The sequence below is a fragment of the Xiphias gladius genome, chromosome 14 (genome assembly GCF_016859285.1).
Source record: "Xiphias gladius isolate SHS-SW01 ecotype Sanya breed wild chromosome 14, ASM1685928v1, whole genome shotgun sequence".
Classification (NCBI taxonomy): domain Eukaryota; kingdom Metazoa; phylum Chordata; class Actinopteri; order Istiophoriformes; family Xiphiidae; genus Xiphias; species Xiphias gladius.
The window spans coordinates 4575541-4590136 of record NC_053413.1 but is presented as its reverse complement, the minus strand read 5'-3'; the positions used below and the strand labels follow the sequence as shown (position 1 = coordinate 4590136).

General features: G+C 41.0%; 1 protein-coding gene across 3 annotated transcripts; it reads right to left on the bottom strand.

Moving 5' to 3' along the window:
- Positions 1-1402: 1402 nt before the first annotated feature.
- Positions 1403-8236, bottom strand: LOC120799012 (LIM/homeobox protein Lhx8-like). 3 transcript variants are annotated; one of them, XM_040143818.1, is made up of 8 exons: positions 8052-8236; positions 6036-6194; positions 5267-5388; positions 4546-4766; positions 3430-3533; positions 2673-2768; positions 1908-2088; positions 1403-1558 (listed from the first exon to the last, which is right to left on the bottom strand). In XM_040143818.1, exons 1-8 carry the CDS (start codon positions 8076-8078, stop codon positions 1479-1481), a joined length of 990 nt encoding a protein of 329 aa, XP_039999752.1. In that variant the 5' UTR covers positions 8079-8236; the 3' UTR covers positions 1403-1478. The 3 variants fall into 3 exon arrangements, with proteins under 3 accessions (XP_039999752.1, XP_039999751.1, XP_039999750.1); XM_040143817.1 differs by lacking the exon at positions 8052-8236 and adding an exon at positions 6591-6961; XM_040143816.1 differs by lacking the exon at positions 8052-8236 and adding an exon at positions 6388-6564.
- Positions 8237-14596: the final 6360 nt, after the last annotated feature.

Sequence of the window (14596 nt, the reverse complement as noted above, 5' to 3'; positions counted from 1 at the left end):
AGTCACTTTCAAGCCATTTCCAAGCTGCTGTTACCTGTTACCATTCTCCCACCAGCGGGTCAGTCTCAGTGAATCAATTAAACCTAGTGCTTACAGTATAGTCCATGTTGCACCGTTGACGAGATCACTGTAAACTTCCTGAAACCCACTGCATCTGTTTGTTCTTAAGCACTTGACCACCCAAGCCATGTGCCTATATGTCTCTCTTCTCCTCCCTGTCCACTCAAGCTCTCTATGCGGGACCATCGACTGTCCTGTCCTCTCTCCTGAGAGTCTGTGCCCCATTCCAGATGTTTTGGATCTAGGTCTTTGTCCTCCAAGAGTCCCAGTCTCTTCCTCGTTTCTCTCCTCGCTCTCCCTTGTGTTCATGTTGTCAACATCTCTCTCTCTCCTGTTGTGGGTTTGTTTCCTTCTCCTAGACGTGTGAATAATGTGCTTGGTTTTGCCTCACGTATATGTTCAGTCTGTCCTTCTTTCTAGTTCATCATGGGGGAAGAGGTCGTCGTGTTGTTCCGGTCCTTTCTGTCTGGTGGCAACTCATGTTTACAGCCTGTAATTTTGTCTCAATTCTGTACACATTACATCTTTTGCATGGTCCATCCTGGAAGAGGGAACCATCTCATGTTGCTCTTCCTCAGGTTTCTTTTCACCCCCCCCTTTTAAAATGGGTTTTTTTCCTTATCCAATTGAAAGGTCAGAGGATGTTGTGTGTTGCACAGATTGTTATGGCCGTGAGGCAAACTTGTAATTCATGATATTGGGCTGTATAAATAAAATTGGAATTGACATGTGGATGAGTTAAGAGTAAAGTCTAGGCAGTGCAAGAGAAGAATGAAGGAGGGCCGTCCATATTTGTTGTTTAATATAAATGCATTGTACATGTTCATCTCGTCAATAAGACAAAAAGGATCAGGAGAATATCTCCCTCAATGTACCATCTCCAGTGGTTTTAATACGCAGTATAACCCAGTCCTGAATGTTCCAGTAGTCTTTACACAGAGAACCCATTTGATCCTCTCTCTTGTAAATGCCAAGTCTGACATTTTCTGTTACATTGTAAAACAAAAACGTAAAAAAAAAAAAAATTTAAATTTTTTTACTGAAAACCAAAGAAATTTTACATCATTTTCCAAAAAAGTGCCTTTTCATATTTTCCAAATATATTAAAGAAATTCATAACACTTACATTTGTTTAAGTTTTACTTGTTTCATCTTACAAATATTAATATTTCACTTGACATTTAACTTACTCTCATCTGTGAATCCTTGTGCTATTGAATTAAATTAATTCAGTGACTTAACAGTCACATCTTTTTCAAGTGTCTGCTCACACATCGGGCAGTGAAAATTAAATTGTTTAATCGCTGTCCGTTTGGTGGACAGAAAATGAATTGACCTCATCCAATCTTTGCAGGAGTTTATTAAAGTGAAATGATTTGCTCTTCATCTTCCCATCAGGCACTTATCATCCTTAGTTTTCAGGAGGCATGGCTGACTGGCAGTTGTGTCAGTGGATGGGATATAAGTGGCTGAAGCAAGAGTGGGTCTGGAGTTTGGACTGGGAAAGTATGAAAGGAAAAAAACAAACAAACTTATGAATAAACCACAAAGACTTAATTAAAATCATGATAGTTATTTCCTAAGTAACTAGTTCTGTAACATTTGCAACACGCTTTCCCACAAACTCTTGGATTTGGATTCAATCAACACTGGTATTCAAGATGTTATTCATCCAGGTATGGGCCTAGCTTTGGGTTAACACAGCAGCCATTCAGGTCATAAAAAGCTTTATATGGATGATTCAGATTGTTAAAACTGAGTTAGCTGTGTATGGTCATTGAGGTGTTTTTTTTGTGCGACAAAACTCTACTTTTCTCAGCATAGTGATGTGTGAATGGGTTTCTTACCATCCATGTAAGTCAGTGTAGTGAGGAGGGGTGTGTCTGGGGAAATAAAGGTTGTGTATTGCAGATCATCCATCAAAGGTGGAGTCAGCTGACCAGGAGCAAGTGATGTCATCATTGTTGAGGATGCAGGATTTGGGCTGATGTGTTTCTTTTGACGAGCTCGACAGTTCTGAAACCAAACCTGAAGGAGGTAGAAGGGCTTGATAACTGGACTCTGAAGCGATAGTCTCTACTTTCAGGTGCTGAAGTGGTACCTGCTGGTTAAACAATACTTCCCTCTGCTTTTCAGACACAGAAATATGAGACTAAGCAATATTTGTGCATGGAATGTTAAAATTCCCTCAAGTTGTCGTTGTTCATTATGATTCATGTGAACACTTTAAATTCACATGCAGAAATAGGAAGCAATCTGGTGGCATTTTAATATTCAGATTTAGAAACATTTGACCATTTCAGAGAAAATGTGGCTGTAAAAATTAGTACAAATGTGCCAGTTCTTGCAAATAATGCAGCTATGATTTCAATTGTATTCATTATGCGATCGGTAGGAGTGTAAGGATGGCAGACTTCTAAGACACCTGTACAGTGCATCTCAACTGGCTAAGCATAAACATTTAATTCGTCAGTGCACTGACAATTTAAATGCTTAACTAATATGAGTGGCTTATCCTTAAGAGCCCAATAACAATTGCTGAAGTCAATCAGCATTTTTGAAATAACTAGATTTCACTAGAGCATTTCTCCAAGAGGTAACAGTTGCTTCACCTGAATAACCCTGCGGCTGAGACCAGTCCTCTCTGCCAGTTTCTGGAGAGTCTGGGCATCTGGGTTGTTGTCTTTAGCAAACTGAGTTTGCATTACCTACAGATGAAGAAATGACAGAGGGGGACATGTTTATATGGTTGACCTTTTAGTCAAGTTTGATAATTAGAGTATAACAGTTTAGAAGAGACCACTGAGTCGGGTTTCAAATAAAATGTAATAACTGCCACTGCCACTAGAGGACAGAAAAACAAAACAAAAGCTGACTAAATATCACCAGCTTACACATTTGTTATGGCTAACACTGACTATTTACACATTCAGCACTCACAGAGCAACATTAACATTCATTTGGAGTCATGTGTCTGCCCACCTCACAAATCTAAATCAAACATTCACTCATTCTAACTCAGGGTTTGGACTCTTGACAAATTTACCTGGGTCTTCAGCTTGATGAAATATTATTGAGATCAGATGCAGATATGTAATACTACCAATACTTTAGTAGAAAACCACACTAGCCCAATAGTGGTGCTGAGCATCTGCTCAGGGAAAAGGGTTCATTGGTAATTAGAAATGTAAAGGGAACGGCTTATCCTATGGCTCTCTCTCATATGCAGGTGGCAAGCCTCACACTGTCGTGGAAGTCAATCAATTTTACTACAGTCAGAAGGAAAAATGGCCCTGTACTCACAGCAGCAGTAACCCCACACAAAGAAATACCAAAACACACACACACACACACAGTAGTTGGCGGTACCTGTAACTGGTCAACAGTGAAGCTGGTCCTGGCCCTCTTAGCAGGTCTAGGCATGGTACCGGAGTCATCTTTGTCTGCCACCTCGTCCTCTACTTTTGGTTGCTCTTTAAGACGACACAGGACATGTTACAAGGATTGTCTGACATTTTGAAATATGGGCTCTTACTTAAGTGCCCTGTTCCAGATCAGTGCCTCCCTGTGGGCATTTTTCAAGTCTGTACCATAGTGACATCAGAGATGTACACGTATAGAAAGTTGTAGGTCTGGGTTGACTTTTGTGTGAACGCACAAAAGTCACATTAGTTAGCGAAAATGATTGAAGCGCAATTAACTGATGCAGATACTAAATTATTGGAAATGGGGTTCTTTTACATTCAATGTGCCATTTGCATTTTAGTTTGATTTAAAATAACATGTAGTTTGACATGAGCTGTTGCAGACACTGACCGATGCTGTGCCATTTTTCACGTGACGATTCCACTGATCTTCTCACCAAAGACAGCATTGCTAACTTACTTTAGTTACAAATGACTAGTGACTTGGCACATGCTTTGAGTAACTGGTGTCAGTCTTATCAGAAATTTAAAAAAATATCTTAATTGCATCTGCAAATAACCAAACTCTTATACTGAGATTATAAAAGGATCCGAGGATTATTCTGATTTTCAGAACAGTGTCTGAAGGGACTAGCTGCACCTCCGTTTTACTGGATGGGCAGCAGAAATCAGAGGCAAATGTCACAGTTTTTATCTGTGGAGGTTTTGAGCCATTTTCATATAACATGGAATGCTGTATTTCAGGCTTGTTCTTCAGTGACACACACTTTATTATGAACTCAACATGTGTAATATGGAGGAGCAGCATCTCAGACTGGACACACTCATGAGCTCTTGTACATGGCTTAACACTACAGTCTCTACATGGTTAAGAATTAATGATGTTGGTGGCCAAACCCTTTATTTCTGAATGCCCAGACTATATATATTTTTTTTTTTATTTTACCTAAAATTCTTACTATTTAGTTTTGTGTAATGTAGTGTAATGTTTCATGACTAATTTACTGACTTTGCTACCATTCAACCTGATCCTTGTTATCCATCCCACCCATAAACTCACCATTTTCCTTAGAGCGTTTGATATTCTCCATCATAACATCATAGTGTGGCCGGCAGAAGACCCTGTTCTCGAGCAATCCACATTCCTCCCCAGTGGACAGCTGGCGCTTACAAGAGGTGCAGGAGAAACAGGCCAGGTGGAAGGTGCTGCCTCGTGCCCGACGCACCCAGTCACTAGAATGGATGTTCCGGCCACAGCGAGCACAGCGGGTCCCATACTTCCTGAAGAAAAATGAGAAACAGGAGGAGAGGTCGAGTGTGAGGAGGAACAGTCGTTTTCATACATTCAAAACTTAGACAAGCATTAGATTAAATGATAACTGAATCCTGGCATTCAGTGATCTTGCACATCAGAAAAAGAGACCTGCAGTACGACACAGTCCTTATAGTCGCCTGTTAGCCGAGCATGCGTCATACAAAATATTATTTTCCTTTTTTCCTGCTGTATTTTGTCCATTTGGTTTCTCATCTGAAATCAGCACACCTTGGCTACACTAATTTTTCTGTTGTATTTTTGCCTCTTACTCAAAACAACAAACCACAAATATGCATATTTTCAGAGGGACCATGTGGCACCTTGTCACCATCATTCCCCTTCATTGTATGATTAGGTCCCAACCACTGATATAAAATAAGACACCTGCTTTTTTGTTTTGTTTTTTGGTAAAACATTTATAAAAAAGACAATCACTGGAGATAAAATTATTCTAGGTCTCACTCACCTGAAGTAGTCGAGTTTGCAGAGAACCTGTTTCTCTTTGATATAGCAGCTCACGTGTCGCCCCAGTGATGTCTTACACACACTGCATGTGAGGCAGCGCACATGCCAGCACAAGTTGTTCACCTGAGGGGGAAAAAAAATATTTTTTCAATTTTTCAAAAATGGCTTGCAATTGTCATTTTAAACATCCCTTAATAGTATAGTTAATACTATCATAACGATGTAAAAGATTGACAACGCATTTTATTTATTTATTGGCTATAATATTCCTATGAGTGACTTAGTCTACTTATAGGACTATGCTCATGTTATTCCAAAGGTTATTTGATTTGCAACCAGAGATATAAACACTTAACAATCTGGGGTAAAAAGAGTATAAAATCTGTGCATTCGTGAAATGAAATACCATAGTCCAACAACAACCAAAAATTACTTGTCTGCTGATTTAAAATTAATTTAACGTGAACAGTCTAACAGGCTGAAAAATATTTTCCCCTTTGAAGCCACACCTATATTCATTTTAAATTACAGTAAATCTATTCTTTTCATTTAGGTAGAAACAAAAACCTTTGAGTAATAACTGGAATAATGACATTTTCCCCCAGTTAAGAACCCAGTTGAAAACTAAGACAAATAAAGACAGTTGACATTTGATTCAGGGCAACAAAAATGCTGAACGTGAATGCTCCTCTGGGGACTTCGTTCTCTCATAATTAGCTACGACTAAAGGGGACTCGTCTTGCAGAGTTATCGGCGACTCTCAGTCTGACCTTGAGGAGGTATCGGTCCACTATCTCCAGGCCGCAGGAGGTGCACAGGGTTTTCCCCTGCAGGGAGGGCACGGTGTGGACGGACGACGACGACGACGAAGAGAGGGAGGACGGAGAATACGAGTCCTCCTCGAAAATGTCATCGGGCCCCGAGGAACCCTGTGGGAAGGGGGGGGGGAAAATCCCACAATGTAGCAACAGCCTACTAAAAACTTCTTAGACTTTATGTTCTGTGTGTCAGAAAATGCCCGTATCACAAAATGCAGAGCGGCGTTTTGGGGTCTGGCAGCCGGTCAGTGACAAGCAAAGCGACCATGAAAATGTTTTTAAAATGTCTGAAAAAGAAAACTACTTCCAAACTGGGCTGCGAGGGTGACACGGGTTCGGCTTGGTCTGCACGAGTCCAACGCCGAACGCTCTCGCTCGGGCTTGTTCGGCGGCACTTTGAAGTGCGCAGACGGCCACGCAAGCTGCAGTTCATCCGAGCTCTCTCCTCCTCCTCCAGCGAGCCACTCGCGGGAGAAGCTCGTCCATTTGATTAAAAAACACACCTACCGTGTCGACAAAGAAATGTCCTTCTTGCGGCTGAGCGAGAACAGCCTCCGCCGGTGGCCTTTCCCCCTCCGACATGGTGTCACCGACACGCCCGGCGCGGTGAGCAAGCCATAGTGATGACCGCGTAGGCTAATGTGCCTTTCGTATTTCCATGACAACCCCAATGGTCAGCCCACCGCCCGCAGGGCCACCTGGAAAACTAAAAATCGGGTGAAACTTTCTGAAAGCATGTTTTTTTTTTCCTTGTAAAGCTCTTTTTAATTCATGTGCGCTCATATCTCGGTGTGGACCGCAGAGGTCCACATATTCACTTTGATATGGACGCCTGCATTTTTGCGATGGAAAAAAAAAACAATAATGAGAACATTTCCGCCCTGTGTTCAATTAGCGAAGCCCACTCCCGGATATCAGGAGAGCGGCGTCCAGCTCGCGCTCACAGCTGAACGTGATTCTGACTAATTGTGATCGTAGCCGCGCACGTGCGCCCGACGGCGAGCGAAGGCCGTCTCCCGGTGACGCGCAGGTTCGTCTCGCTCACGCTGGGCCACCGAACTGCAAAACCGGGGCCACCGGTCGGACCGTCTACCGTTGCTTTTCTAACCCGCAGCGACACGCTGAAAAGGGGTCTTTTTGTGAGAGATCGAGAAACGAACCGAGACGCACGTATTTAAAGAAAACACAGTTTTATGATTGGCTCACCCTTGACCCCCCCATATTATCTGCGATATTAAAGCAGGTGCAGTAAGTAAACCTACCGGACTGGTGGGGTTGATCTCTCATTAAGAGGGAACGGCGTATAATGTTTAAACCAAATAAGCGCCGCCGCTGTGTTCCTGGTATGACTTTTGTAGAGGCCTTTATAATATGACTTATAAATAAATATCAGATTAATCTCGCCAAGTACCGTAATAACCCATGTTACCGTAACCGTGTTATTGCCACTTCTGCTTTAGGCCTACATGGCCTCACCACTGTAGGTTATTAGGCCTTTTATTTTCGGTTTGCTGGCAGAAAATAATGGAACGTGATTGTATGAAACTGGTGCCATCACAACAGGCCCCTAAATTCAGGATGTCCCGAAATAAATAAAAAATAGTGGTAGGAATCGTATAATGCTTGTAGGTAAAGCGTTTATTTTGCGTAGTGCGTTTAATGAAAAATAATCACTGAGCTATGAAGTTAATTGTGCAATAAATGATCCGTATGAATAAGGGTTTCTCCAAAACTCTATAATGAATCTAGAAAAGCATGTTTCTTGTTTAAAAAAAAAAAAATATATATATATATATATATATATATATATATCTATCTATATATATATATAGATATATATATATATATATATATATATATATACATACATACATATATAATTATTAATTCGAGAAGCCAAGAGACTCTAGTGAAACGTGTTTGAAGCTGGGGCTTCGTAAAGCAGGGCTCTCCGGTGCTCCTACTCACCACGCCGTTGGAGACACAGTTAAACATTTTCGCGGAGCATCCGCCGGCTCCTGCAGCGCATCCCTCCTCGGCCAGATGTTGGTATTTCCACAGCGGCACAACTGGGAGCTCTCTCGTTTCACCCCCGCTACCAGTCCGCTGTAGTCCAGCTTGTCGGCCCCCCTTCGGGCCCGGCTTCTCGCTCTTCTGAGGACTCCTTCACTCACCGCGACTTCTCCGTTTTAAGCAGCCCTGCACGCGCGCCTCCCACTCCGGTGGCCCGGACCCTCCCGCTGCAGCACCAGTGAAAAGTTCGGTTTTTTTTTTTTTTTACTGTGAGGATCCAATGAGCTTCCGTTGTTCTTTCTTTCTTTCTTTCTGTTTTTTTGCAGATTGGAAAAGTATATGTACAGTATATGGAGGTTAACGACTAGAGCTCATGATTTAAAGCTGCGCAAAATGCTGATTATTTAAAACTCGTTTCCCTGGCAGACCACATAAAAACGAATCACACACATCTCACAAATGAGATATCTGTCAGCAAATATTAAAGAAGCTACTTAACAGGATATGTGTTCATATTATTATATTCTCAACATCCTGCTAAGACTAAGAAAATCCTCTTCAAAGCTCCTTCCCTGTGAGAGGCCCTTAGAATCACTTCTCCCTCGCGCCCGGTCTGACATTATCAGTGTTTCCCACGTATCCTCCCTTCGTTCCGTGAGGGACATTAAGAGCACAGCACGGGTCGTGTTTGGGGATGATTTACATGGGTTTAGACGTCCACACCGTCGGACCAGCAGCACTGGTCGGGCCAACTCACCAGCACAGCGAAACGTTAAATCCCTCATACCTGGGAGTGAATTGGAACAACATAGTTTCATGGATAAAATGACCTGAGACTGGGTGAAATTCTTTTTTTTTTTTTTAAAGCAACAAAAAAAAAAGCAAAAAAAAAAAAAGAATCGACTCCCACACACTGTCAACACTTATACTTTGTATTTGTTGAATCTTTTGGTAGGGCAATGCCTGATGGAGGAAGTGTTGACAGTGTGCCGGAGGTGATGTTTTTGTTTTGTTCTGTTGCTTTTTCTGCAACTCCTACTTTAGTAGTGTGCAAAGGCTACTCTTTCTTTTGTATTTTTTGGCATGCAACACTGAATTAACGCGCAGCAATCTTCACCTTCATATTCTATAAATAAATACACATATTCATGTAATATATTGTCCATTTTACATAACGCCCACGATTTAAGACTTTGTACTTTAAGGAATTGTTTCATAATCTAGCATCTGGATGAGAGGGGGACTGGCAGTGCCAAGTGATCTCCCCTCTTTAGAAAAGAGGGGAAATCAGCCAATGACTAGGGTCAAAAAGGCATGAATGAAAACATTCTCAGAGCGCACTTTGTGGAGGCAAGAGACTGGGTCAAGGATCCCTCTGGGTCTTGTCTGTGCATATGCGTCTGCAATCCAATACCTCAGTCCCCCAGCCATCCAAACTGGGTCTTTCTATGAAACGGAATGGCTTGAATGTGTGGCAAAGAGTTCATTTAGCCTCTAAGAGAAAAAGTGTACAGCAGGCTTTATAAAATAATCTTAAAACCGAAAGAATCCACAGCATTAAAATGATCTAATTTTACAAATTAAGCCCCAAAACAAATCCTGATCTTGCAAGACTGATTTGACTGTTATTTTGAATTGTAATTACTATTATTTAATTGGTATTTTTAAATGAAAAATCTACTATAGTTAACAGTTACTGGGTTGCCAAAAATAAAAAACTCACCGGGTAAAACCTGCATCTTAAAATTTACAATTTTAAGATGCAAGATTGTCTCCAAGAAAATGCTGTGTGAAGCTCACAAAATTTGCTTTTTATTCTGGGGAGCATTAAAACAGCAGCGGCAAATTTCTCTGTCTACTGTGAATTTGAAGGAATTAAGGATGCGGTAAATATTTTGCTTTCCCCAAAGCTTGATAAAAATGTCTAGGATTGACAAGTAATAATAATCAGCTTGACTCCAACTGTTGGCGTGAATGTACAGGAGCTATCACTGTCCCACAGCAACAAAAAAGAAGTCCAAGTCAACCCTCATTCACTGAATGCAAAGTCTGTTAACTTGTAATTTTTTTTTCTGTCGTTGTGTCTTTCCCACAGTGCTTTCATCATTTTCAGTGCTAACTACCCAGTTTTTCTTCTATTTATTCTGCATTTCTACAGCTACAAATGTAAAACAGAGAATTTTTCCCAGTGGAGATCTGCCTGACTCTGGGTGTTTAGAACCACAAATGCAAAAGGCTTTATCAATCTATCCAGTGAATTATTATTAATAGTTTAAATATTACTTTTCTTTACATGGAAATATCAGACTATTATTAAAATATTAAAACATCAAATTTGAATATATTGAATATGAAAATAGATCAGGTGTTCCAATAATTAAACCAAAAGGTGAAAAGGAGAGCCATCTGCTTTGATTTCAATCGGAAATAAAATCCTGCAGTTTCTCACCTGTGGCCGGGGCTGGATTACCAACAGGGCAAAGCAGGAGGCTTCTCCGGGGCCTGAGAACTGAAGGAGCCTAAACGAGCACATTGGTCGCTTGTCCCTGCCTTCGGATACGACCCGTAGGAGCGTACCAGCGGCAGGTGTGCTGGACCCTTGTCGCCATGGTAACAATAATAAGCACGCAGGTAAGCATAGGGAACGGTCGCAGTTTGGTTAGGTTTGAGTAAGGACTTCCTTAAGGTTAGAGGAACTTTGTTGTCACGGTTACAATACTAAACATGAGGTTAAGGTTGTGGAGCAGTGATGGATAAAAGAAATTATGCTGATTAGCGGTTTCACATAGGAAACAAACAGTTCCCCATGAAGGTCCTGTGTTTTGTGAACCCATCCATCCACCCCACCCCCCTCTTCCTAACATGGACTTTGCCGCTCTAAATACTACGTCACCTGACGTCCTCCTTTGCTACTGACATAATGACTGCGGCCACAGGAAATATTTACATTTGTAAAGCTGGAACCAGTGAATTTGGAGCAATTTTACTTTAAAAATGACTTAAGTGATTATCAAAACTGTTGCAAAATAATTTGCTTATGATAAGCTAATCAATTAAGTTGACCTTTTATTGAACTTGTTGGTTTCTTGACTTCTAGGTTGCCATGTATATTTGGAGCCAGTGGCTGGTTAATCAAGTCATGCCTGTGGCAGACATGTCCAATCCACTTCCCCCTAATCCAGGCTCTTTACTGTGTTTGAGGATTTAGCACAATACTCCTACAGACGGCATCTGCTGATCCATTCAGATGAATAGGAGGGGTGGGGCGGAGTGGAGGCAGCTGCCACATTAGCTCTCTGGCTGGTTAACATCATGGCACCAAGAGCTGAAGCTAAAAGTACACTTTGCCTTTTGTTTAGACCGCAGATAGAGACTACAGATAATTGTCACTGTACAGTTTCTGGTTAATAATCCTGTTTGGCCACTAGGGCTGCTGCTAAACAATGAGTTAATTGACCGCCCAAAAATATACGCGGCCTCTAAAATTATGAATCCGCCTCCTATTATGGTCTAAAAAGAGTTACACCTTGCCTGGCACAATTGCAGAAGATTGGGGAAATTGCATGGTTGCCTTAATTCTCATTTGTTTAAAAATGAGCATGAGCTAAGAAGGTCTGAGAGCTCTGGATAACATACACACACTGCGGACACCTGCTCCTTTATGAGAATGGTTGGGTAATTTAGCTGTCAACCTGTGGCTGTAAGCGCTGGTCAAACAATCAGTCACAAGACATAAAACAGGATTAGATGAGGTTGGCACTGGTCAGACGGAGCAAGAATATATCTATCTTTTGTAAGCTTACAACATCTAATACAACATCTAATCTTGTGCAATAATTAGGCAGATTAGAGAGATTAGCCAGGACATAATAAACCACTGGTGGGACTACTGGGCAGAATATCTGGTCAAATGATACTTGATGACGAAAGTTCAGTGACTTTTTCGACCTTCTGAACTTCACAGTGACAAGTTTTTTTTCATGACGTCAGGGTGCGTGAGCAGTGGCAGTGTTTTTCAGTGGGCTTGGTTTCCCTACTCAGGCCAAAACAATCTCAGCATCCTAAAAACACACCGTTGTTTATGGAGTAAAGCCTCCAGTTGCTTTTGGTTTGGCCATGATATGCCGTAGCTTATCTCACTGCTTGGAAGTGTCATGGTGAGTGCGTCACCATACATGCATCTGTGTGTGTGTGTCTGTGTGTGTGTGTGTGTGTGTGTGTGTGTGTGTGTGTGTGTGTGTGTGTGTGTGTGTGTGTGTGTGTGTGTGTGTGTGTGTGTGTGTGTGTGTGTGCGTGTGTGCGCGCAAGTGCATCTCAGATTACTTAGCTTGATGTCAGGGAGAGTCGCTGGTGAAAGATTGGATGGGTGTCCATTGGTTACCCGACCTGTGACAGGTAGAGTTCAGCTGTGACGGGTATGGTTGGAAGGACACAACTGGAAGATGCTGGAAGGGCCTGTCAGTCTGTACACTATATGTTCATTGTGACAAATATGTTCATTGTAAATGATTTTCCAGCACTGACACATGTCACGTGGCACATTACTAGCAAATACTGACCCTCATATCCAAGGGAACAATGACCTAATAGATTAGTTTTGTACATACATTATATACAGTATCTATTTTATGTACTACTGTGTACTCTGTATCAAAACAAAATTTTTATTAAGAAAATGAAAATGTTGGTTATGCAGCTTTTACTTTGACATTGACTATATTTACATACGTGGTCACATTCCATTCTCATGGACTACTGTGGGAAGAATGTACTCCTTTCACTTTTCCTTTTTGACACTCTGATTCACACGACATTACAGTTACATGATGTCAACATACAGTAAACAGTAAAAAAAAGTAAAACATAGATTTTGATCTTATCTTGACTGTAGCAAGCTGTATTACTCAGCAGTGGTCAGTGTTTTCTTTAAATAACTATATTCCCAGTTTTTGCCTTGTATGTACAGTAATCACTGTTTTTACAGTTGAGACTTGCATTTAAAATTGCATTTGAGTCACAGACGTAAGCATCTACTTTCATCAAAGATAAATATAAGGCCAAGACTGAAAAACAAATAGTTTTACATCACTTACTGCTGCCTGAGGACGTTTTTTAAAATCCTCAACAACCTCCCCTTCCCCCTGGTGGAAAGAAAAAATTTAAAAAAAAAAAAAAAAAAAAACACAACAAAAAAATATAGATAAATGAATGAGGAGAAAAATTGTATTAGTTAGACAAGGAAGAAGATACATCACTTCTGGTTGTACCGAAACAGTTGATAATCCATCTTGAAGTTTAGCTAAAAGGCAAATTTTCATCTGCAGCTCCAGGGCAGGTAGATGTTTTACATTAAAAGCAAGACCACATTCTACCAGACATACCACGAGCAGACAAAACAACATCAATGCACATACTGTATAAGAGGACACTATGGAATCCCAAAGTGTTCAGTATTAAATGAATAAAGAAGATATTATGAAATAAATAATCATGACTAACTGTGTAAAGTATGTAAATCAGCCAACAACGTGTGAGATACTTCAAGAAATTACTAAAACCCAATTCATATTATGAAATGATATTTCATCATTGATCATGTATTTGTTTTACAGGATAGAATTTTTATTTAATTATAGACATTTTATTTCAATGTGCCCTTTTTCAAAAGTCTGTTTTTATTTCATACCGGCAGTAGTTAATGGGACCAGGAGTGAATACTTCTTGCCCCTTCTTGTGAGAGGAATGGGGAGGGAATTTGGGTCTGACTGCACCTTTAGTCTGTACCGGACTGGATGAAGAGAGAGAGAGAGTGACGACATCTCTGCTGACTCTACACTCAGCAGTGGGCGTCAAAATAGTTCCTAGCACTGGGGACTTGGAACCGCAGAGTTGCGGTGTTTTCAACACATTTTTACAAAGCATGTTTATTACATATAGACGTCATAATTGTAATAGATGCAATAATTCCCCTAGTACTAGCATAAACATCCGTTTACCTGAAGGGATGGTCTTCTATGTAGGCTATATTCATATTAGTGCGTAACTACTTAATTGAGTCTAATACATGGATCAAAAAACTAATATAGGAATCTGAGAGTCAGAAAGATTACAACAAGATGTGATGCCAGCTATCACAGAAGATGGACTAGCCTATGTAGCCTCTAATCCGTTTCTTCTATAATTAACTCAATACTAAAAATGTCGGCGGAGATGCTCAGTCATCCAGGTCATGGTTATCCATGGGATCAAGGGCAACCGGACTCGGCTGTAGATACTTGAAGAGCTTCCACTACTCATCCAGGAGTCTTCTTCGATTCAGAATCAAATAAGTCTTTGCGAGCTTGCAGTTGTTTGCTGGTAAATCCTCCTGTGCCCTGGGGAAAACACTGGATCTGAATCACCCACATGGAACAATTCAAAGCTACATGACTCACATGACCCACGAATGTTTTGGTTCCCTTGCTGCTGTAACCCTCTTATATAAAGGGCTCTGGTCTGTA

Bases quoted from the DNA above. Each gene is read 5' to 3' on its own strand.
- LOC120799012 (XM_040143816.1), bottom strand. From the start codon at position 6,516: ATGAACTGCAGCTTGCGTGGCCGTCTGCGCACTTCAAAGTGCCGCCGA. The intron at 5,389-6,035 runs GTCAGACTGAGA...TTTCCCCCTCAG, and splicing joins TGGACCGATACCTCCTCAAG to GTGAACAACTTGTGCTGGCA. The intron at 2,089-2,672 runs GTGAAGCAACTG...TACCTCCTTCAG, and splicing joins TCAGCCGCAGGGTTATTCAG to GTTTGGTTTCAGAACTGTCG.